The sequence below is a fragment of the Gopherus flavomarginatus genome, chromosome 2, assembly GCF_025201925.1.
Source record: "Gopherus flavomarginatus isolate rGopFla2 chromosome 2, rGopFla2.mat.asm, whole genome shotgun sequence".
In the NCBI taxonomy this organism is placed as follows: domain Eukaryota; kingdom Metazoa; phylum Chordata; order Testudines; family Testudinidae; genus Gopherus; species Gopherus flavomarginatus.
This window is the reverse complement of record NC_066618.1, coordinates 70,812,834-70,837,695: the sequence shown is the minus strand read 5'-3', so window position 1 is coordinate 70,837,695 and position 24,862 is coordinate 70,812,834. Positions and strand designations below refer to the sequence as shown.

The window sequence follows — 24,862 nt, the reverse complement described above, 5'->3', positions numbered from 1 at the left end:
AAATCCTTTATTCAAAGTACAGTACATAAAAGGCCAGGGGGGTTAGGGTGATGGACTGTACATTCAGAGGTTTGAATATGTCCTGTTTGGATTACTGTTCAATGTCTGCTGCACTTCAGGATTACTATGCTGCAGGGTAATGGGGGTGGAGTGCACAGGGTAAGAATTGTAGTTATCAGGGCTGGTAGGTGATCGTACAGGTGTTGGGGACAGCTGGGGGTAATAAGAAACTGGCTGCTGGAGAAAGATGTTTTGTGCAAATACTGGGGAACAAGAAAGAGAGCTTTGGGAGGAGTGTGGGTTACCACGGTACAGATCTGCCTGCATGGCTACGAGAGACTCGAAAGACTCAGTTTGGCGAGCCAGGAGGCTTATCATCTGCTTTGAGGTTTTTTTGGTAGCCAATTCCTTTCTCCTGCTTTCTGTTTGCCTCCACTCATACATTTTCTCTCTCCATTCCTGCGTCTTCCTACTTTCTCTGTTGTAGTGAATCATAACTGCTTTGATCAATTCTTCTTTTTATTTTCGCGGATTTTTTCTCAAGTTCTGCAAGCGACGTGAGGCCGGTGATCCGGCTGCATTAGTCACGGTCACTAAAAAAAACATAGATAGAAACATGTAATACACAGAGGCTACATTGTTTATTATCATATAGTGAAGGAGTTTTTAGACTTTTTGTAGCATCCTTCCCACATACCTAACATAACACAGACAGGCCAGGGAAGCGAAGGCATGGCGAGCAATGGGGTGAGTGTTTCTGCCCCGACTGCACCTGGGAGGGGGAATTGACCGATGGGTCACTGGGGTTTATCTGCACTGGGTACAGGAGGTAGCTGGTGTCCTGCACAGGGGACAGTAGTGAACAGGAAGGTGGCGGGGGGGGGCGGTCTGCGTAACTGCCGTCCTGCTGGTGGGGCGGGGGGGAACGCACAGCTGTGCTGGCTGCCTGCTGGGAAGGTGGGGGGAGACCGGAGGGCACCGTGGGGCTGGCTGCCTGCTTGGAGGGGGGGGGGAAGACCGGAGGGCACCGCAGGGCTGGCTGCCTGCTGGGAAGCTGGGGGGAAGACCGGAGGGCACCGCGGGGCTGGCTGCCTGCTGGGAAGTGGGGGGGAAGACCGGAGCGCACCGCGGGGCTGGCTTCGTGTTGGAAGGGGGTGGGGAGACCGGAGGGCACTGCGGGGCTGGCTGCCTGCTGGGAAGGAGGGGGGAAGACCGGAGCACACCGCGGGGCTGGCTACATGCTGGAAGGGGGTGGGGAGACCGGAGGGCACCGCGGGGCTGGCTGCCTGCTGGGAAGGATGCGGGGGAGACCGGAGCACACCGCGGGGCTGGCTACATGCTGGAAGGGGGTGGGGAGACCGGAGGGCACCGCGGGGCTGGCTGCCTGCTGGGAAGGAGGGCGGGGGAGACCGGAGCACACCGCGGGGCTGGCTACATGCTGGAAGGGGGTGGGGAGACCGGAGCGCACCGCGGGGCTGAGCGGGGGACCGCAAACCTGGCGCCCTGCACTCAAGTATCCCTAAATTCTCAACAGGGTTTCCTACTGCCAGATATATCACTGCTGCTTGTTACCTGGGAAGAGAGGGAGGGTCTTCTACAGCAATGTGGATTCCGCCCTGGCCCCTATGCAGCTTGCCTGTGTGCAGCCATGGTCCCCCCACCCCTTGCTGCACAGTGGATCGGACGAGTTAGCCTGACCGGGACAAGGACCACGGTGGCTCTCCCTATAAACTTGCGAAAGCACATTGCGCATGCTCTGGCTGCAACTTTTCAAGAGATTACCGAGGCAGATTACAGAGACATGATAGAGCAAATCAATGGGCTATTCCACGTTTAGGCATGCATGCAGGCAGCCATAACCCAAACCCTCCTCTCCCAAAACATAAAAATCTGCTTACTCCAAGCACACTCCTCTGCTTCCTCCTCACCAGCAACTTCCAGCTGCTGCGACTGGCTAGCCTCCTTCTGGCTTGAGAAGAGCTCCTGGCTGCATGCCTCCTGGGACTCCGGGGTGTCTCCCTCCACGCCAGTAGCCTCACTGTCGGCTTCCTCTACACCCTCCCCCACTTCTCCCTGCTCTGAACTCTCCATCGTGCTCCTAGGATTGGCAGTGGGGTCACACCCAAGTATGGCATCCAGCTCCTTGTAAAAACGGCAGGTTGTGGGGGCAGCTCCTGAGCGGCGATTTCCCTCACGGGCTTTGCAGTAAGCACTCCTCAGCTCTTTTATTTTGACCCTGCACTGCAACGTGTCCCGTTCATGGCCCCTTCTCAGAAAGGACTGTGATATCTGCCCATAGGTATCATAATTTCTCCTTCTGGAGCGCAGTTGTGCTTGCACAGCTTCCTCACCCCAAACACTGATGAGGTCCTGCAGCTCTGAATTGTTCCATGCTGGGGCTCGTTTGGGGCGTGGAGGCATGGTCGCTGATTGATTGAATGATTGTTTGCACTCCACACCTGGCTGAGCAAACAGGAAGGGGATTTTTAAAATTCCCGGGGCATTTAAAGGTGGGGTCAGCTGAGCCCAGGGCAGTGGAGTGTGCATGATTACCAGAGAGGCTTCTAAGGTATGCTGGGATACCTCCTTATACCCCGGAGGTCAATAAAAGCGCTGGTGGGCGTCCACACTTGCTGACCAGCGCTGGATCACCAGTGCTGGAATCCCTACACCCGAGGCTCGACCGGGTGTACAGCCAGCGCTGCAACCAGGGAGTTGCAGCGCTGGCCGTGCTTTGCAAGTGTGGCCACATCCTAAGTTGCAGCGCTGTAACCCCCTCACCAGCGCTGCAACTCTCTAGTGTAGCCATGGCCAAAGTAAAGGTTTTTCTCCTCTCTCCCAAGACCACCACCAAATATGCTCAGTTTCACTGATCATAAGCACACTCCTCCTTTCAGTGCACAGAGCCATATGTTGCTTTTTCAGTTTTAACTTATCACTCTCTTTTAGGAGTACATGTACACTGGAAGAAAAAGACAAAACCTTGCCACTGCAGTGAGTCTAGAGCCCAGGTCAACAGGCTTGGGTTTGCACTCTGGCGCTAAAAATAGCAATGTTGCAGCTCTGGCATCAGACCCATTCACTTTGCTGGGTTTTGGAGGCCAAGCAGGAACATCTACACTGCTATTTTTAGTGCCAAAGTCTGTAAACCCAGTCTCTGAAGCTGACAGCCAGTGGGATTTTTTCAATATAGATGTACCCCTAGGGTACCCGTGAGGGGGGAGGGTCTCAGTCCTGAACATTTACACTGCAATTAAACAACCCCTTAGCACAATGGTCTCCAAAGTTTTTAGATTGTGCTTCGCCCTTACCTGTAATGTGATTTGTCTGCGTCCCCCACCCCCAGGAGCTGCAGCCAGGAGCCAGGGCTGACAGCAGGTCTGCAGCCTGAGCCTGGGGCCGGGAGTGAAGCTGCACTCACGGCCGGAGGCTGAGGTTGGGGCTGTGACTGGGAACAGGGCTGCAGTCAGGTGCAGAGCCAGAGCTTGGGGACAGAACCATGGCCAGGAGCTGGAGGCAGAGCAGGGCTGGGAGATGCCCCCGCCCCACCCCCTGTGAGGGCTGGCCTGGGCTCCCTAGGCCCCCTCCCTATCTCCCCCGAATGTTCCTCTATGCCCCCACAGTTTGGGGACCACTGCCTTAGCCTGAGCCCCATGAACCTGAATTTAGTTGACCTGGACCAGTTGCAGGTGTTTAATTGCAGCATAGACATACCTTTAGAGCCGTAAAAGAACACTCATGAGTAGAGAGGGGCAAAGCTTTTGGAACAAATAATTTATTTGGTTAAAAGTGCTGTTTCAGTTGCCCCAGTACTATCCATGACTTTGATACTAATAGTTTGGAGACCCTCACCCCAATTTTTTTTTATTTTTTTATTGATTGAGGGGTGGTTAGAATCACAGGAGGAGTCTGTCTAGGGGAGGAAATGCTGTCTCCCTATCACTTTTAGCCCCAGGGTTAGGGAAACTCATCTAGTATGTGGGAGACCAAGATTTGTTTCCTCCTCTCCCTGATGTGAAGCAGGAACATGAACATGGGCCTCACAACTTTCAGGTGAATGTTCTAACCACCAGACTATCCTCATACTCTAATTCAATGGCTATTCAAGTCATCACTACTGCCTCCTCCTGTATTGTGAATCTAGCCCTTTAAAAATGCACAGAAACAAAATGTTTCAGGTTGAATAAAATGCTTAGTTCAATCAGGAATTACTTTGTCAATTTACCAAAAAATTTGGATTTTTTCAGTTTTGGTTCAACCCAAACTGATTTTTTTCAACTTTTCTGACCTATCAGTTAACTGAAAAATCATTTACTTGAAGAGCTGTACTCTTGAGCTCCCCCAGAGCAGTTCATGAAAAATGTAATGGACCATCAACAAAACAGTAACGTTGACTGTACACAACTGAGAAAGTAAATAAGGAAGTGAACAAGAACTAGGGGACACCAAATGAAATTAATAGGCAGCAGGTTTAAAACAAACAAAAGGAAGTATTTTTCACACAACACACAATCAACCTGTGGAGCTTCTTGCCAGAAGATGTTGTGAAGGCCAAGACTATAACAGAGTTCCAGAAAAAGAACTAGATGCAGTAACTCCTCACTTAACATTGTAGTTATGTTCCTGAAAAATGCGTGTTTAAGCGAAATGATGTTAAGCAAATCCAATTTTCCCATAAGAATTAATGTAAATGGGGGGGGGGGGGTTAGGTTCCAGGGAAATTTTTTTCACCAGACAAAAGACTATATTATACTGTGTGTGTGTGTGTGTATATATATACATATACACACACACACACACATACACAAACAATTTAATACTGGTACACAGTGATGATGATTGTGAAGCCTGGTTGAGGTGGAGAAGTCAGAGGGTGGGATATTTCACAGTGAGTGCCTTACTCTAAATGATGAACTAGCAATTTGCTGAACCATCAGAGGTTAACTCTCACACACTACAAGGCAGCAGGAATGGAGGGAGGGGAGACAGCATCGCAGACAGGGACAGGCATCCTGTATGTGTTAAGTACGCTGACCCTACTCCTAAGTACACTGCCTTGTTAATTAGATCAGCTTGCTGAGACCGCAGCTGCTGCCAGCAAGCTCCCTCCATCCTGAGCTCTGTCCTGTGTCCCCTCTGCTCTATGGAAGATGGGATAAATGGGATGCAGGAGCAGGGGGGAGGGGGACACCCTGACATTAGCCCCTCTCTTTCTCCCCCCTCTGCACAGCAAGCAGGAGTCTCGGGGAGCAGCTCCAAGGCAGAGGGCAGGAGCAGCACATGGCATTTGGGGGAGGGACAGCTGAACTGCCGGCAATTGATAGCCTACCGGGCAGCTGCTGCACAGGGAACGTAGGGGGGCAGGGGGCTGCCAGTTCACCCTGTTTCCAAGCCCCCACCAGTTAGCTGCAACCAGCTGCTCTTCCTGCAAGCAGTGGACAAAGCAGGCGGCTGCCAAACGATGTTAGAAGGGAGCATTGCACAACTTTAAACGAGCATGTTCCCTAATTAATCAGCAATGAAACAATGTTAACCAGGATGACTTTAAGTGAAGAGTTACTGTACATTCATGGAGGATAGGTCCATCAATGGCTATTAGCCAGGATGGACCGGGATGGTGTCCCTAGCCTCTGTTTGCCAGAAGCTGGGAGTGGATGACAGGGGATGGATCACGTGATGATTACCTATTCTGTTCCCTCTGGGGCACCTGGCATTGGCCACTTTGGAAAACAGGATACTGGGCTAGATGGACCTTAGATCTGATCCAGTATGGCAGTTCTTATTGCTGTCAAATGCAAAAAGTGTAAAAAACAAACCAACAACAAGCACCAAAAAACCTCTATTACTCTCAGGCATTATTTGTAGCAATAGTAGGCACAACATTTTCAGATGGAAAGTTCTAGTTCAATCAAGCAACTGATAATGAAGCTAAAAGTCACCGTTTTTCAAGAATCTCCTAAAGTCTGCTAACTATATTTAGATCTTAATAACTGCTAAATTTCACATCTTATAAATATAGCTGTGTCTGTGATGAGGAATCTCTTATCTGAACTCATTTGTAAAACTGATTCAACTAGAATGGATTTTTTCATAGTGCAGGAGGTCATATAAACCGCTGCTTGCATATTCTGAACTATTTTCATCAGTTCTTTGTATTTGCCTTTCCTTAGGTAGAAGATGGGTGGAGAAAAATGCTTGAAAAGGTCCTTTAAGGACAGTCTGGATGATATAAAAGAAAGAATGAAAGAGAAAAGAAATCAAAAATGGGCAAAGTTGGGTAAAACAAACCAGGTCTTGCCTATAAAATGCAAAATAGCAAGTAAGATGCTTTACTATTTTGTTTCACATTTTTTCCATAAGCTTGGTTTTTATTATTTCTAAGTACTGTTTATTTTCTTACAGCCAACAGTTCGGTGCAACTGAAAAGCTTGCAAGCAAACAATCGAGCACTAGCTCTAGCTTTGCAAGAGGAAAAAGCCAAAATGAAAGAAGCCCAAGATATCATTCTGCATTTAAAGAAAGAGTATCAGTCTCTGAAGTTTCAGATATTTGTTTTACAAAGAAAACTTAGCTCACAGCAAGCGAAAGAACCTGTTGAGGTATTTTCATTGCAATGACATCTTTCTATTCTAGTAAGAAATAGGTTGAACTTTGAAAGGCTGAATTGTGCCCATTCTGAAGGACTCTAGTTAAAATCAGTTGGAACCACATTTATTTATTAGATAGAATCTGGCTCCAAAGTGTGTACATCTGTGAAAGGATTTCAAAAACTAAGGTCAGAATTTTCAAAAATGGGTGCCTGAAATTAGACTCATAAATCCTTATTTAGGCACCTATATAAATGGCCTGACTTTTTCAGAAGTGCTTAGCACCCTGCAACTCCAATTAAAGGTAACCCATCCTTTTGATATTTCTCTCTCCTCTCTTTCCATACTTTGATACGTTGTTTATCACCACCCGTTTATGGTTACATGGCTAACTTTCAATCCATGAGCTGGTTTTATACTTCTAACTCAATTTGAATGAGTTATCAAAAACTATTGTTAAGGTTAAGCTTTTGTCTCAGTTATTTTTAGTAAAAGTCATGGACAGGTTGCAGGCAATAAACAAAAATTCATGGATGCCCATGACCTTCCGTGACTTTTACTAAAAATAACCCGTGGGGGCTGACAGCTCCAGCCACAGCAGCTGGTGGCCATAGCAGGGGCTGAAATGGAAGAAGTCACAGAGGTGAATCTGTGACCTCTGTGACTAAATTGTATGCTTAGCCCATTCTTATTAGAAAACTTGTGACAAAACAGTTCATTTGGAAAACACTTATTCGTTGAACACAAAAGGTTTGCAAATATGGTATAGTTTCAGTGAACTTTCATCAAATCACAGGCAGAGTTCCAATGGAACCCAACTTAGCGGGATGGGGTCTGTGGCAGTCCTGTCATGTGGAGTGCCCCTGGGTTTCTAGAAGATCCACAGCTCCAGGTCAGCCTTGCCATGCAGACTGTCCAAGGGTCATGGACCTAATGACTTCCAGGATCTGTGGCTCCAATGGAAACCCACCAATGTGGGCTGCCCCACGGTTGGGGACCTCAAGTTTCCACGGTCCAAAGCTCTAGGGCAGCATGCCATGCCAGGATTTCAAGGCTACCTGTGATGGAGCTTGAAAGTCCTGGGACTGGCTTCCATGGTCCACAGCTCTGGGACTGCTGTGGCATGTGGACTGCTCTGGCCAGGCAACCCCACCACTTCCAAATTCTCTAGCTGGCCCAGAAATCTGGAAACCCTGGACGTCATGATAGGGCTGCCCCAGAGCAGCAGATTCTGGGAGATGTTGACTGAAACTGTTCTTGGTAGTTTTACCAGCAAGGTGAAAACAACAAGAATCATGTCAATTTCAGGCAGCAGATCCTGGGTTTCCAGGAACATACTCCATTTCAGAACCACCATATGTATTGGTGTTTCTAAAATGAAATATTTTCTTAAATTTCTAGTTTGTGGATATTTCAAAAAAGAAAATTTTGTTCCAAAGAAAACCAGAAAAAATGAAAAATTTCTACAATTCTCCCAAACCAGAAATTCCCTTTCAGCCAGCTCTAATTGGTATAATGGTTTCAGGTATCTCTTAGCTGTCTAAATATTTTTACTTTTCTGTTTTTCCCCTACCCTTTTAATACTATTCAACTTCATACATATTTATAAAAGTCTTTTTTATTTAACTTAGCACCGGCGTTAATAGAGCAAGTCAGGACATTTTTTCCCCCTGTGAAAAATTTTTGATTTTGGTTTTTTAGTGAAAATACTGTGAAACTAATTTTTTTGCATGAAAAAAATTTACTCTTGTTCTGCAAACTGTAACTGATTCTCTGCTGTTTGGTTATTTTCTCTTTTCTTTGTATAGCATAGTACGTGTGGTATAATTAAAAAAGAGAGAAGTAACCTAACAGTACAAGAGAGAGTGCTACATTGCTTATTTTGCATGAATTAGAGTGAAATTGTTTGCTCTTCTCCTTCCATTAGACCAGATTGTCGATCTTGAGCAAGATTGTTTCTAAAGTTGCTCAAAACCTACTCGATACAGCAGATCTTCTTGGTCCAGCTCAGGATTTGTGTTCCACTGATCTTGTAAGTCTGTCCTGTATTTTTCTTAGATTTGCATGTCTTTTTGTGCATTGTAGTTTTATGGTTCTTGGATAGGTTTTTTAAAAGTGACTTTGCATAAGTCCCATTAGCTTTCAGTGGGACCTGTGTTCCTAAGTCACTTTTGTTGCTTACAAAAATCTCACCCCTTCTTATTAATTCAACACCCACGGAATGTTAGGTGTTTTTTAGACAGATAAGCTAGACAATCATTGCCCTGCGGCGCTTACAGTGTAATTGTAGATATGAGGCAGAACTTATCATCTACAAACAAAATAATAATTCTTAACTCTTTATCAGCCCTTTTCACTTGTAGATCTCAAAATCCTTTGCAAAGAGAAACAGTGCAGAGGATAAGGTGACATGGAAGTACAGTAAATAAAGATATGTAATTAAGACTGTTAAGACTGTTATATGCATATTTTAATACATATTCAGTGTGTTTTTCTCCGTGTAGCCCATTTTCAGATGGATAATAGGATTTAAGTATTTGGCAAAATCTAAGAGGATACGAACAGCTATTAAAAATGGATGGCAATGTGTTATGACTATTTTTTACAAGTTTATAGAACTACAAACTATTACAAAAACATAGCAGTCAAGATCTTACTCCCACATTTTCAGTTTGACATTTCTAAAATTGGTATGTAGAGGGATACTGCACATCTCTTTGGATTCTAGGTTTTTCTAAATCTTCGTTCTCAGAAAATTTTCTCTTGTTAGGTAAATTTTAAACTTTCAGCTAAATTTTCCAAGTGAGATGTAGCATGTATGCTACAAAACCTTGGTTTTATATGTTCATGCATAGATATTAATCTGATTTCCAGTTTCAGAAAATGTATATAGGCACAAACTATATGCACACTATTTTTTTTCCCCTCACGGGTACCTGTCTCCAACTTTGAAAAGTTGCCCATCTGAATTCGCATTTTTTAACAGTTTAGTTTCTTTTTTATGAAAAATTCTTCATCACTTTCCCTCCACAAACATCCTAAAGGCATGATCTGTTTAAAAAATCTAGTGCCACATTTGGCCCATCATGTTTGCATCCTGTTGTCCAAAAGCTGGAAGGAGAAGCATTGAAATCAGTCATCATTTGTTCTAATTACATCTCTACCCCGATATAACATGAATTCGGATATAATGCGGTAAAGCAGTGCTGGGGGGGGGGGGGGCTGCGCACTCCAGCTGATCAAAGCAAGTTCGATATAATGCGGTTTCACCTATAACGCAGTAAGATTTTTTTGGCTCCTGAGGACAGCGTTATATCAGGATAGAGGTGTACTTGATTACTAAAATACTATTTAACATTAAACTATTTGTTGTTTAAAAATATACACTTCTAGGCTGACAGCTTGTATAACAAGCTTTAACAAAGGCTGTTTGTAAAAGATGGCACAATATTAAACCAAATTTATAACCAAAAAGAAAATTCTGTCTTAAAAGAACACAAACATAAGTTTTTCAGAATTAATTTTGATATTCTAGTGTCTTTTAAATCATGTATCCTAATTTTTTTTAAAAGTTCTTATAAAAAAATTAAAGGCTTCTCTGTTTTAAGTCTGAGGTTTTTTTTAACAAGAGAAAAACAGTGAAACTAGTCATCCACAAGAAGCTGTCAAATGTGCAAAACAAGGAAACTGAAAATTCTATGCTCATGTCTATCAGTTATAGTAGTGTGTGTTACATGTAACTATATATACACAACATTTTCAGGCAGAAATGTGATTTTTTTCAAGGTCGAGGTGTCCCTTTAACTCATAGGTCTGCTAGAGTTTTGTAACAATCTGTATATTACCACTTCATCACCGTGTGATTTGTTCTGTCTACAGAACAAGAGGATGTGTCCCTCAATTCTAGAAGATGATGACTCCAGTATTTTAAAACAAGCTGGTTCTCTGTAAGTGCTTTTTTTTAATGCATTAATTTTTATCTTTGTAAAGCCTACTATAGTAACTACTTAATCAGCATCCTTCTGTTTGCTCATGAAATGATGAGGGATAAGCAGTGATATTCGACAGACTATCTGTACATTACTGTTAATGTCTGTTTTGAAGCAAAATCTTGGTTTTTGGAGTCCTGTTTATATGTTTGGCCAATGAAAATGTCACTTTTTTGTGGGGGTGGGGAGTCTTTCCAGGATGCTCAGTGGATTTTCTCTTCAAAAACCATCTGCCCCAAATTTTCCCATTCCCACCCCCAAAAATCCAGATCTGAGGAAAACTACTCCTGGAACATCTAGAAGCATTTGCCCTACTCAACACTTAGCTCTTGGGAGAAGGTCTTCTGCTTCTAAATGTACTCAGTATCTGTTGTCCCAGGGCATGACATGAACTCAGAAACTCTACCTGAATACTTGCATAGCAACATAATGTACTACTAGTAGACCAGTTCATAATTACATCTTTATTATATTTCAACACAGCTCCTTTCTCCTTCATCCACAAAAAATAGTTTCAATTTAAAAAATTGTTCAGTAGACATATTAGTGTGCAAAGATGCAGCAGTCAGGTTTTCAAGAGCAATCTGAAATGTTTACAAATAGACTTTAGAATAAAGTTACCGACAGTCCTGTACATATCACCAAGTTAGCACTCGAACTCCAGTCACCACTCTTCCAGAAACATTTTCTAGAGATGAAGATACATTTTGCCAGTGTTAGTCATTGTAAAAAACTAATCACTTTTATAAGTAGATAAATTCTCATATTGGTAATAGAATACGATGGTAGAAATGGACTTAAAACTTTCAAGTTAAAGAATGTGCAAGAGTTTAATTTTAAATTTAAAGACATACTTCCTTGATGTAATTCTCAAATGAGAGGATTGGTGTTTCATACAGAATTGCGGTGGGAAATACTTTTCCAGATTATTACAAAATATCTTTGTAGTAGGAATTGAGGGGAAGAAGCTGCTAAAATAATCAAATAAAATTAATTATCTTAAAATGTATGATTAATACATAAACTCCAACTCTTGTTCCTAGGGGACTTCCTACACGTGTTCTTGTTGCAGATGCTAGCCTGGAAGGCGAAATGCTTGGAAATGAAATAGAGAATAATACTGATACAAACAATGCATCTTATTCTATGTCAGATTCCTGGCAGACCTTTAAAAATACCTCTTCAGTTAAGAAAATGGCAACAAACACAGGTAACTAAACCTAGGTTTAAACTAGCGATGGTTCTTCCTCCTAAAATTGAAGTAGCAGATGAAAGTAACTTTCAAAAAATTAAGGATTTTGAAAGTGATTCCTTAAACCGTCATCTTTCTTTTCCCGCTTCTGATTTTCTCTTGCAAAATTCTGACCCTGATTGGGTACAGTTAAACTAGTATGCTGCTCAGGTCATATACAGTAACTTCTTGCTTAACATTATAGTTATGTTCCTGAAAAATGCTACTTTAAGCAAAACAATGTTAAGTGAATCCAATTTCCCCATAGGAATTAATGTAAATGGGCTGGGGTGTCGGTGGTGCTAGGTTCCAGGGAAACTTTTATCACCAGAAAAAAGGCATTATATACACAGAGAGTATACGTTTTAAACAATTTTGAGCAAACAATAATGTACACAGCAGTGATGATTGTGAAGCTTGGTTGAGGTGGTGGAGTAAGAGGGTGGGATATTTCCCAGGGAATGGCTTCCTGCTAAATGATGAACTAGCACTCGGCTGAGCCCTCAAGCATTAACACGTTGTTAATGTAGCCTCACACTCTACAAGGCAGCAGGTGAGAGGAAACATAATAGATGCACAGCAGTGGCTGCAAATACTTCCCTGCAGAAACTGAATGTGGTGATGAACCCACACTATCCCACTGGAGCGCACTACTCACTGTTCTGGATGGTGCGTGCACAACTGCACAGGCACTGACCTTCCAAAGTGCTCTGTGTGTGTTTGTGTGTGAGAGTGACGGAGACACACACCCTCTGTATGTGTGTGACAGAGACTCGTGTTGCCCCTTTAAGTACGCTGCCCTTTAAAGTAGATCAGCAAGTTCAGACACAGCAGCAGTTTCCAGCAAGCTCCCTCCATCCTGAGCCCTGTTGTGTATCTCTCCCTGCAACCCACCTCCCCCCCCCCCGCGGCGCTCTGTGGACATGGGGTACAAGAGCGGGAGGAGGGGGACACCCTGACATCAGCACCCTCTCCCTCCCACTCTGCACAGCAAGCAGGAGGCTCCCTTGAGCAGCTCCAAAGCAGAGGGCAGGAGCAGTACACAGCAGTGGGGGGAGGGACGCCTGAACTGTGGCAATTGATAGCTTGCTGGGTGGGAGTCCAGCCGCACACCTAATTACAGGGAATTTAGGGGAGCTTAAGGGGAGGGGGGGCTGTCGGCCCACCCTAGTTCTAAGCCCCCATGAGGACAGGTTGCTCTTCAGGAGAATCCTGCAAGCTATGGACAAAGCAGGTGGCCGAATGACTTATAAGGAAGCGTTGCACAACTTTGAACGAGTCTGTTCTCTAATAGATCAGCAATGTAACAATGAAACAACATTAACCAGGATGACGTTAAGTGAGGAGATACTGTGTATGGCAGGTTGGCAATTTTAAATAAAGGAAGATCATTAGTTTTCAGTTGACAACAACATTTTAAAATTCCTGCAACTAGACAGTAAAAAGCAGCAAATCACCAAAGGATTTTCCAAATTACCTTTTAAAAAATTCTTTCTGAGGTGGTGACCATCCCAATTTACAGTATGTGCCTCCATGGGAGGGTCTCACCACACATGTTGAAGCAAGGGTTATAACTCTTCTGTATGCACTGTTAACTAGAGCTTTCTCTCTTCCTCCATCACAAAAGCATGTGTTAGATCTACACAAATGCAGCATGCTTTCTGAAGGAAAGATGGAAAGTAACTACTTACTTAAATACCTTCAATGTAGGATTCTGACTTCTAAAAATTTTGCAGAACTCCCCAACCCTAAAGGTTTTTTTCTGCTCGTACAAGGAGTGATAGCATTTTGGAGTATGAGCCAACCTAGCCAGCAGTAGTGGTTATGTGTCCTTGGACTTCTAACTATGAACCATTGAATGTTCCGGTCAGTCCATGGTTGGCTTAACCCTGCCCAATCATCAAACATTTGACTGAAAAATATTATACTCAAAGGGAGCACCAAGAAACTTAACATGCAGATATAGTACCCCTGGAAAAATAAAAGGCCACCAAACTCAGAGGTTCTTTGATAATCTTACAAGATGTTCTGAGAGAAGCAGAATAGCAGGTTAAGTATTTTCCCTTCTTTCAAGATTCCATATGTACAAAATTCTCATTCCTGGAGAGTGTGTAGAATCAGGGATGTCCTAATGTAAAAACCTAGTGATGACTGGTGAAAAGGACCTCAAAATGAAGGATAATTCTTTTAAACAAAAGGGGAGGGATCAGAAGGCAGCATCTCTTAAACAACTGAGGTGTTATGAGAAACTGACTTTAACTACTTACTGAATGATTTGAAAGAATAAACTAACTAGGCATACAATCTAAGGGGCTTTTCGTTAGCATATAAATATAATTGTTAAAATGCAAACATTAAAAAAGCAACCCTGACCTGACAAACAGGCATGAGCTGCTCCAAAAGCCCTCAGGAGGCAAAGTACTGAGTGTAAGCTATTTGTATCTTCCAAGACACAACTAATTTTTCCTCACATGCTTGGAAAAAACCTCATTAAGTCTAAGTCCAGCTATGAATTATGTTTTTTGAGGCTGTGTTCAAGGGATTACTTTGGTTGTCCTTATGTCATGGGTCATACTTGCCTGCAGAAAATTCTAAGATTGTTCATCTTTGTTAAAAGCCTAAAATTGCCAACAAATTAAACACCTCCAGGTCCAACAACATTTAATTTGACATGTATTATCTTCTTTATTCAGGACAAAGATCTGATTTTCATCTAGACGACCTAGAGGCCAACTTGGAAAATATTCTTTTAGATGAAGAGGATAGGCAAGTTGGTAATATCGTACCAAAAACTGTATCTACTAGGCGTCGCTGTTCAAACAGGAAAATTCATGTGCATAATCTAGACCATTCAGAAAGGACTTATTTGACCAGAGAATTTTGTAAACAGGATGAAACTAGACTTGAGGGAAGTCTAGAGAAAGGTAATATAGAAAATATAGAGCCAAATCTTTCTCAATTGAATGAAAACAAGATAAACATGAAGCCAATGTTGGATCAGGCAGATACTTTGACTGAATTGAACTGCTCAGTTGCAGAACCTAAACTTAAACAAAATCAGCCTAAAAGCAGAGAAGACTCTCAAACAAGAAGAGAGAAAGGACAAAAAGGAAAATTGGAAGGAAGTAAAAATACTTCCAGAACAAGATCAAAAAAAGAGAGAAGCCAGGAGGAACCAACTTCCAAAGTGAAACTGGATTTATCAGTTGGCTCCAATAACGCTTATGATTTTCAGTTTGAGGAGAATGTCCATATCACACCTTTCCGACAAAACAAGATGAATGATTGTGACTGTGAGGTGGATGAAAGAAAGGATACACCTGAATCCGAAACACACAGCAGTGAAGGAAGTGATTCAGAAGAGAATTCTGATGACAGCCTGTATGTGCCTTACAGGAGTAAATCAAAATACAGGAAGAGTTCACAGTGCAAAAATGATGGAAGTCCAGTCCATACAAGACCACGCTCTAAAAGATCTGTGGTGTGTCAGCAACAGAAAGCCAGTAATGAAAAAGAGACTAAGAATACTACATCAAATGAAAAAACTATCAGTAAGTGACCTTTTTGGAAAGCATTTTCCAATTTTTTTTTCTATTTAATAGTGGTTTATCGTTGTTTTAGTCAATTAAACAAGCTAAATTTTTTAAAGCATTTAAAACTATTAAGTTATTGAAATAAATTTCATATGATGTATTTTTGTAAATGTCAATATTTTTCCCATAGGATAAGTTGTAGTTTTTATGTGCACTTTCTTAATTTCCTTTTAAACTGAGTTAATGCATTTCTCGATGGCACTTAATTTTCCCCAAATCAAATGTATTTGAAAGCGTTTTGGGGATGAGGGAAATCAGGAGGCAATATTTTTTTTATAAAAAGTTAAGACCATAACAGGATGCCATCAGTTAATAAAAAATCACACTACTTTCTTTACCTACTATTGTTAGTATAATAGAATAATTACAGTATATTTCAATTACAGGAGAGCAGTAGCTCTGGTTTCACTTAAATGTGTATGTTGTTTTCTGTTTAAAAGAGGACTCGACTAAATGCTAAAATCCACTTGCTTACTTGGATTGTCTTGAAATTTACTCTGCCTCACGTGGGTGCAGAGTAGGGTTAGTGGTCCAAATCTGAAGTCATTTGAGCAAGGAGTTCCTGAGATACAGGACCCCTACCGCCTTTTTAAAGCATTTTTTAAAATCACCCTGGTTCTAATATTTTTTGCACACATATAGGGCTCCTCAAACTATGGCTCTAATCATACCCAATCTGAGTTTAGCCACTCAGGATTTATCTCAGTTATTGCCTGGCACGCACTGTCCTTTGGATGGGTTGTGCTGAAGTTATTCAAAGTTAAGCTAGGAATTCTGAACTAGAGTGTGATTAGTGCGAAACAAAGAGAATGAAACATGCATGTGCAGGAAGACTAAACCTTTACCACCAATCAAAAAATTTCCAGACATATTATTGTCACAGTAATTGGGTGGCTCAAGAAGACAAGCTATGATCATTGAACCACAGCTATACCCAAGCACGAGAGCCCTACCCATGGCAGCCTTTAGAGAATGTGGGTTTTGTATGTTCCTTGCTCACTGCCTCTTTCTGCAGGGGCTCCTTTTGGAAATGTTGCCATGAGACCAAAATTTCTGTTTTGAGTGATATTTTAAAGTGCCACATGTGGACTGTGATTTTACTTTAGAAGTATTGTCAAGGAAATTAGCATTAATTAAATTGAGGTAATATGAAAGATTACAATAAGCAGTTAGCTTAATGTAATCATCCTGGCCAATGGAACTGAGTGTGATCAAAGGAAAGCAGCTGCAGGATTGCTTGGTAGAGAGGGTCCTGATACACAGCTCCTCTAATATGAACAGCTCATAACATTTCCAGATTATCATAAGATTTTTGGTGCAGATCTAGGGAATGTGCGGGGTTCTGGAGTAAGGAAGAACATGTTGAAGGGGAAATGGAGCAGGTGTAGGGAGGGAAGGTGGATCAGGAGGAGTGGGGCTGTGGTGTTAAGGGAAGATGGGATAAGTGGGGATGTATGGTAGGGAAGGGGATTAAGAGGTTAGTCTTGGGCTGGAGGGGAAACAAGGGGGATACAAAGGATTGTGTTGTTGGCATGTTGGGGCATCTCTCAGGGACAACAGAGTTAGGGTTATGTTTCAGGGGTGGTATTTACTTTAACTTTGTATTTCCTTGCTTTCAGAATGTAGATGACTTGAGGTTTGGGACAGGCAAAAGGCGCTACTAAGCAATCTTGAGTCTGCATTAACGAAATTTTTGGGCACTTAAAGTAAAAATATAAAATAAAAAAATTGTTTGACAGTATTGTCAAACTCAAATTGACAGGGAGATTCCAGAGTAGGGTATAGTGGCTGAAATTCCTTTTCTAAAATTGACTACACTAAATTTAGTGTCCCCTTTTATTCACTGCAGCTCTCCTTATAACAGTTAATCTAAATGCATGAAAATTTTATTCTAATTTTATACATAAACAATATGTAATCTTTTACATACTTTACTGATGTAGGGAGATATGTGTACTGTCAAATTTTCCATATTAAAAAATGATAAAGTACACAACCCAGTGGTAGTTCTAAAAATCTGTTTAAAATTGCAGGCACTGTTGAAAATACTCCAGTGGATAGTACCTCCATGATCAGGAAAACCAACACTCTGTCAAACACTGTGATGAAAGTAGATGAAGTAAAATCATATTCTCTCCTATGTGCTATGGATACAGTACCAAAAGTAGATAAGAATTCTTCCTCTGGAAATATATATTGCGATTTTGCTAAAGGTACTTTTGTTTGTTTGGGTTTTGTTTGTTTGTTGCTTGCTGCTTGCCATCTCTGACTAGTTTATGTCACAGTAGCACCTATGAGCTCTGGTCACTGACTCCATTGAGTTAGGTGCTGTAAAACCACAAAACAAAAATCCCTGGAGTTCCATTATTCTTTTTTAAAGGTAATGCTCTTGAAGACCCCCACAGCAGTTAGTAGTTGGTGCTATATGATCAACTTCAGCAGGATACTTGAGATCAAACTGAAGTTCTAAAACCCTTGATGTTGATTTTTAACACATCGTTGCTTACTGTGGAAGTTCCAGAGGACTGGAAACAGGCAAACGTGTCAATATTTAAAAAGAATTAAAGGGATGACCTGGGTAGGTTAACCTGACATTGATCCTGGGCAAAGTCATGGAAAGGCTAATATGGAATGCAATTAGTAAAGAATGGTAACATAGATAATGCCAAGGAACATTGTGTGACAGGACCTGTTTTCCATTTTCAATGAGTTTACAAGCTTGTTGATAAAGGTATCTTTGATATAATATACTTAAGACTTCTGTAAACCATTTGATATAGTCCTGTATCGCATTCTGATTACCTGATTTTGCATACAGCACTAATTTTTAATCTGTATTAACTGCTAGGTCTCAAAATGTAATTGTAACTGGCGAATCTTCATCCAAAGGGAGCATTGCTAATAGTTTTCTATGACAAACTGTTATTGGCCCACTGTCATTCAATGTCTGTATGGATGATCTGAAAGAAGAATAAGACCATTGGTGGTAAAATTTGCAGATGACACACAAGTTGATGGAGTGGTAAATAATGAGGGGGCGGGTCAATTATGCAGAGTAATCTCGATTGCTTGATAAGGTGGGCTCATTTGAACATGTGTTAATACCACCAAATGCAAGGTTATCCATCTAGAAAAAGAGACAGGTCACACTTATGATAGGAAACTATATCCTAGAATGCAGTGACTCTGATAAGCATTTAGGGATTATGTGATAGGCAGAAGAACATGAGCTTCCAGTGCAATGCTGTAGTTAAGAAGGCTACTGCGGTCTTGGGTTGTTCAAGCAGGGACATATCAAGTAGAATGAGAGAAAGGTAGCATTATTTCTGAATATGAATTAATGAGACCAATATTGGAATCCTGGGTTCAATTTTGGGCTCCACACTTCCAAAATGATATTTTAAAAACTGTAAAGGATTGAGAAAAGAGTTAAAAATTATTAGAGGTCTGGAAAACATGACTTACACTGAAAGACTGTAAGCTTTAACTATTTAATATATCTAACAGAAGGTTGAAGTCACTTGTTCACTGTCTACAAATACCTACTGCGGGGAAAAAGTTTCAGATAGGTGGTTCTTTTAATCTATCAGAAGAAGACATAACAAGAGCCTATGTTTGGAAACTGCAGCTAGACAAATTCAAATTAGAAATAAGGGGTGAAGTTTTAATAGGATAACTGAATTGGAACATTTTAACAAGGGGCATGTGATAATTAGGGCCATTCCAAATTCATGGCTATGAAAAAACACATCACAGGTCATGAAATCAAGCTATTAGAGGGGAGCCAGCCAGGAGAGCCTACTGTTCACTGGGCTCCAGTTGCTAGTCCGCTGGGCTGGGGAGGGATAGGACAACTTCTTCCCCTGCACAGCTGCTCTCTGCGGGGGAGATCAGACCGACCTCTAGGTATCTCCCCCAGCTGCAAGAAGCTCTGTGGCTGCTGCCAGCTATGAAAGTTCCCAGCGGCATGGGTGAGATCAGATCCACCTACATCTCCAGAAATCGCGCCAGCTGCAGGAAGCTCAGTGACTATTGCATTCAAAGCTGGACTTTGAAAGCAGCACAGCCCCAAAACTTGGGCAGCCAGGGGAGGTACCCAAAGGTAGGTCTGATCTTTACCCCGTTCCCCCCACCCACCTGTGCAGGGGAAGACGAAGTCCTGTCCCTCCCCAGCTCGGCTGACACTAGCAGCTAGGAGCCACTAGCAGGGGTGCTCCCAGCAGCACAGGGGAGATCAGACTTATCCCACTTCCGAGAATTTCCCCCGACTGCAGGAAGCTCTGCAGCTGCTGCCTTCAGAGCCCAACAGCTGCTGCCTTCAGAGCCCAACACGACCCCTTACATCAGCTATGTGATCCCCTTTTGGGTTGGGAATCCCACACTTACAACAGTGTGAAATTTCAAATATAAACATCTGAAAAAGTGGAGTTGGCCAATTTTAAAACCCGCAGACCAGGAAGAGGATCAAATTGGACTGTGAATTTGGCAGAACCCTAGTGATAATGTTGGATACTTTATACTTATGGGTTTTAAAGCAAGACTGGATATATTTTTAAAAGATATGGCACACCTCTTTGTAAAGCAGAATTTCTAGTTTAACAAATATAAAGGTAACAAAGTGGGTTTTTAAAAATAAATGGCTATAAAGCTTACATTATCAGTGAGGACCATGTACCTGCATATATTTGTACAGGATTGGAGAAGCCTGTGGCGCTTGTAAACTCCAGACATGTCTTAATTTTTGGTTGTCTTTTTTTATAAGAATCTCTTCTGTGGAATTCTTTAGCTTTTCATAATTTGCCTAAGGCAGTATTCTGTGACAAGAATACATATAAATCACTCCTAACTTTAGTCCGATGCCTGGCAATATCAATCACAGAACACTGGAGCCTTTACTTTTCTAGGACAGTGATTAAAATGCAGCTCAGGTCAGTTGTGACCAAAAGTCATAGCTTTAGATGACTCTTGAAAGCTGGTGACACAAGTGGGTGTTGTCAGTTCAGTTTCTTGCAGTGTTTCTCAAACTGGGGTCTGTGGACCCCTGGGGGTCCCTGGGCCCTGCTGATCAACTCCTCCCTCTCCCTCCCAGCGCCTCCTGCACATTAAAAGTCTGGCAGCGCAGCGAGGCTAAGATAGGCTTCCAACCTGCCCTGGCTCCCTGCTGCTCCCAGACGGGCCCAGCATGTCCTTGCAGCCCCAGGGAGGGAGACTGTTTCTGCGTGCTGCTCCCACCCCAAGCGCTGACCCCACAGTTCCCATTGGTCGGAAACTTTGGCCAATAGGAGCTGCAGGAGCAGTGCCTGCGGGCAGGGACAGCACGGAGAGACCCCCTAGCCCCCGCACTGCCTAGGAGCCACTGCCAGAGGAATGGGCCGGTCGCTTTCAGGAGCCTCTTGAGGTAAATGCTGCCCAGCTGGAGTCTGCACCCCAACCCCCTGCCCCAGCCCAGAGCCTGAACCTAAATTCCCGGAGCCCTCACCCATCCTGTACCCAGACTCCCTCTCAGAGCCCACATCCCCTCCCATACCCAAACTCCTTCCCAGAGCCTGAACCCCAACCCCTGCCTGGTGAAAGTGAGCAAGGGTGGGGGAGAATGAGTGATGGAAGGAGAGGGGATGGAGTGAGATGGGGTGGGGCCTCAGGGAAGAGGGCGGGGAAGGGGAGAGTGAGGAGGCTTGGGGGTCCCTGAAAATTTTTAAATCAAAATGAGGGTCCTGGAGTTCTAACATTTGAGAATCATTGGTTTAATTGATAGATGTCCTCAGAACTAACATGGTTTACTAGCAATTAAGGCTAAGGTTTGAATGGGCATGGAAATGAAATTGCTCTCAGTTTTCCTTTAAAGGTAGTTCATCCTGGACAAGGTTTGAAGCCCTTTGTGATGTTGGCAAGTTGGAACTTTGCTTTGCTGCTCCTAAAACACAAGTTTTTCTTGAGAACAGATGAATTTGGTCTGCCCCACACGCATTCTGATTTAGGGAATAAATCTCTTTATTAGACAAAATACATGGATTTTTTTCTCCCCCCGGGAAAACTTTTGAGCCTTGTCTCAATAAGTACTGTGTTAATTAGTTTAAAACAAATAACGGGTAGCATAGCAATGCAAAAACGTATCCATTCAATTCTTTCAGTAGGGAAACCTGAGGCTTCTCAAACATCTCGTCTTCATCTCTGTGATGTAACCAACATCTCTTCATTGTCTGGTACAAAAAGTAGAATCTCTCATCCATTTTTAAGTATTGATGAAAAACCAGGAATTCCCAGCCACAAACGCAGGTGTACTATTAATGTGAGTTACAAGGAACCAAGTATCAGCAGGTTAGTATCTTCTTTTATTGTCCCAGTTTAATGTACTAAAATTTTTGGACAGGAAGGTAGATTTAGGACTTAGGATTTTATTTGATTGGAAATAAAGGCTTTGGTGAGAACTTTAGTAAATTGATTTGCTCAAGTAAGATTGTTAAATGTATCTTTTTAGCTGAAAACTACATTGTGTTACAGCTAAAGCTGTGCAAGAATAACTTTTTTCTAAATTAATTTGACAGGAAGCTCAGAAGAGGAGATCCGTTTACAGATGTGTGTTTTCTGAACTCTCCAATTTTCAAGCAGAAAAAAGATCCTAAACACAGTTCTGTTAAAAAGGAATCTCTCTCCAAATACAATGAGGCATTTGTTGGATGTCGTTGAGAAGCTCTTTTGCACCCTCTTGTGGAGTGCTGAGGCAAAGAACATTTGGTTAACAAATTTGCTATGTAATTTGACACGTAAATCAAAATGTCACATTATAGTTATGCCATAAGAATGTCTTGTTCAGTCTCTGTCCTGCGTACCAGGGAAATCTAACTGTATATTGGGATAGGTAGTGATAACTATAGACTATTTTAAATTTAGATTCCATGGGAATTTCAGTAGGTCTCAGATGAATATTTTAAGATCATGAATTGAATTGAATTGAATAGAGTAACTGTTACTGTGCCTGTTTGTTATAAAAGCAGTCTTGCTACCCAGCAAGTGTTTCTATTTAAACTCTTCGATTCCTGAACTCCACTGTGAAGTCCATTATCTGAAGGCATGTTGAGAATCTGTGGTGTAAAAAGATAAGCAGTGTGAATTATTTGACTGATTACTAGATTTGCCAGTCCCTGCTTATTGTAACCCCTCACTTGATATAGCTGAATTATAGTAAATCTTGGGATTAGATTACAATTTTAAGTGAGCAAGTTTGTTCAGCTGTCTTATTACTTACACAAACCTGTAGTCTACTAATGTTGAAATGTATAATAAAAAACTTTTAGATTTTATAAAGTCTTGTAAATAACTTACATTCTAACTGCAATGGTTTCAGTCTAAGGGCAGGTCTACACTATGGAGAAAAGTTAATTAAGCTACACAATTTGAGTTACGTTAGTAGTGTAACTCAGGTCATCGTAGCTTAGATCTACTTACTGCATGGTCGACGAGAGAAACTCATTCCGGAGGAGTTCTAGAGTCAATGGGAGAGTGATCAGCGGTCAGTTTAGCAGGTCTTCACTAGACCCACTAAATCAACCTCTGGTGGATTGATCACCGCAGTGTCGATCCCACTGGTAGTGGAGACAAACCCTAAGTAAGGTTATGTTCGTACTACAGTTTGTCAGCATAATTTACGTTGCTCAGGGGGGTGAATAAATACCTCCCGGAACAACATAACTTGCACTGACATAGTGCTGTTTACAATGTCAGTGGGAGAGCTTCTCCCACCAATGTAGCTTCTGCTGCTCGTGGGGGCTGGAGAAGTTAAGCTGATGGAACAGCTTTCTCCCGGTGGCTTACAGCAGCTATATTAGAGACCTTACAGAGGCACAGCTGCATCAGGGCAGCTGGCACCGCTGTAAATTCTCTACTGTAGCTGTGCCCTGGCTTAGAGGTGGTAAATAAAATGTTAAAGCTTCTTGCCCTGACTCCAGCTGTTGGCATTTTAAGTTCCATATGAAAGAAGTAGAGTTAGTATGTAGCTAAACTATGCAAGTCAAACCAAAAATACCAGATAAGCTATATGAGTAACAGTGTATCCTGAAGCAGTTTTCAGATGCAATTTTTTTCCAATATTAAGCTCTATTTACATAGTCTAAACAACAGTAAGACAATAGATATGAAAGTTGATAGGTAACACATGATTTTTAACCAAGCTGTAACACAGTTCAGCACAACTTACACAGATGAGAGTAAACTGTAGTAGTCCACTTTGGCAGCTGCCATTGGTGGGAGCTAAAAGGAGGTTCCTTGTTTAGGAGGAATTTTTTTTTTTTAAATCGAGATGTAGACTGTGCAAAGCTTTTCTCATTATGCAACTCCTGGGTTACCTATTGTTGGGTTTTTTTCTCTTGCAAAAGTTGTTTTCCTTTTAACAGGGTTTTACAGAAAAATCTAGCCAAACAGAAACGTACTTTCCTACCTGCTCATTTCACTTTACTAAAAATTTGCAGCTGCCACTTTCTCCCAATACAGCTGTAGTTGGAAAGCTGCCACTAGCCAGGCAGAGGGATGGTCTTCCTCATCATGGAATTCTGATACCATGGGGCAGGGTATTCACTTTTTAAATGTTTGTCTGTCAAATCCACCAAGGAGGATGGGGCTAGCAGAACTTGAGACGTCTCACATTAAGTGGGCAAAGTATACACCAAGTATTAATTTTTAATGTGGGACTATGTGTATGTGAAAGCAATAACTACTGAATTAAAACATCTATTCTAAGATATCTTTTGAATATAGGACCAGCTCTTGTAAATTTCCATTACTGGAGTAAGAAGCCCAGTTCTGCCCACATCCAGGATTGCCACTGTTTCTCTATAGGATTGTAGGGAGTTAAACAGAATATGCTCATAGCCCCCACAGACGGATTTTTTATTTGTAAAAGGGATGCCTTTAGTTGGAGAAGATACAGTAAATGTAGACTTAGTAACTAAATAGCCAGCTTTTGGAGAGGCTTCTGGGTTCAATAGACATTGCAATTTGTAATCTAGCATCTTAGTGAGAAGCAGACCAAATAATGAAAAACTGTCACCAAGTATCTCCAACAATTCTTGACATAGCCACAGGACTTCCCATTTCTTAGAGGAATAGTTTTTAGGGCTTTCCTCCATCTTCATTGTACAGAAGTGCATCGGGGTTGGGGAAATCAGAGCCATTTTTGACCCCCAAAGTCTCTAAGTGGATAAAGGATATGAAACATAGCTGGAGCTCCTGACCTTTACTAAGCCATCCCCTGTACTAGAACTTCTCGGCCTCAGTGGATGCATATTCTCAGCTGACAGTACCACCTCAGACTTATGAGAATCACCTACAGCAGGAAATTTTATCACTACTGAACACTCCCATTTAGCCGGTCTTTGGCCCCTAGGATTTTTACAGAGGTGATGGTGATAGTAATAGCAAGACTCAGGTTCCACGGAATTACTGGTAACCTGAACCCCTTCCTGGATG

General features: G+C 42.2%; 1 protein-coding gene across 2 annotated transcripts in view; it reads left to right on the top strand.

Moving 5' to 3' along the window:
• Positions 1 to 24,498, top strand: part of SGO1 (shugoshin 1) — a 29,379-nt gene extending 4,881 nt beyond the window's left edge. Inside the window, exons 2-10 of one of the 2 annotated variants that reach the window (XM_050938389.1) lie at positions 6,171 to 6,319; positions 6,403 to 6,599; positions 8,515 to 8,619; positions 10,467 to 10,534; positions 11,620 to 11,786; positions 14,501 to 15,358; positions 17,434 to 17,613; positions 21,532 to 21,718; positions 21,946 to 24,498. In XM_050938389.1, coding sequence (XP_050794346.1) covers positions 6,178 to 6,319; positions 6,403 to 6,599; positions 8,515 to 8,619; positions 10,467 to 10,534; positions 11,620 to 11,786; positions 14,501 to 15,358; positions 17,434 to 17,613; positions 21,532 to 21,718; positions 21,946 to 22,087 — 2,046 coding nt within the window. In that variant the 5' untranslated portion in view covers positions 6,171 to 6,177 and the 3' untranslated portion in view covers positions 22,088 to 24,498. The remainder of the gene's footprint in view (positions 1 to 6,170; positions 6,320 to 6,402; positions 6,600 to 8,514; positions 8,620 to 10,466; positions 10,535 to 11,619; positions 11,787 to 14,500; positions 15,359 to 17,433; positions 17,614 to 21,531; positions 21,719 to 21,945) is intronic. The other variant, XM_050938390.1, reaches the window with a different exon arrangement.
• Positions 24,499 to 24,862: the final 364 nt, after the last annotated feature.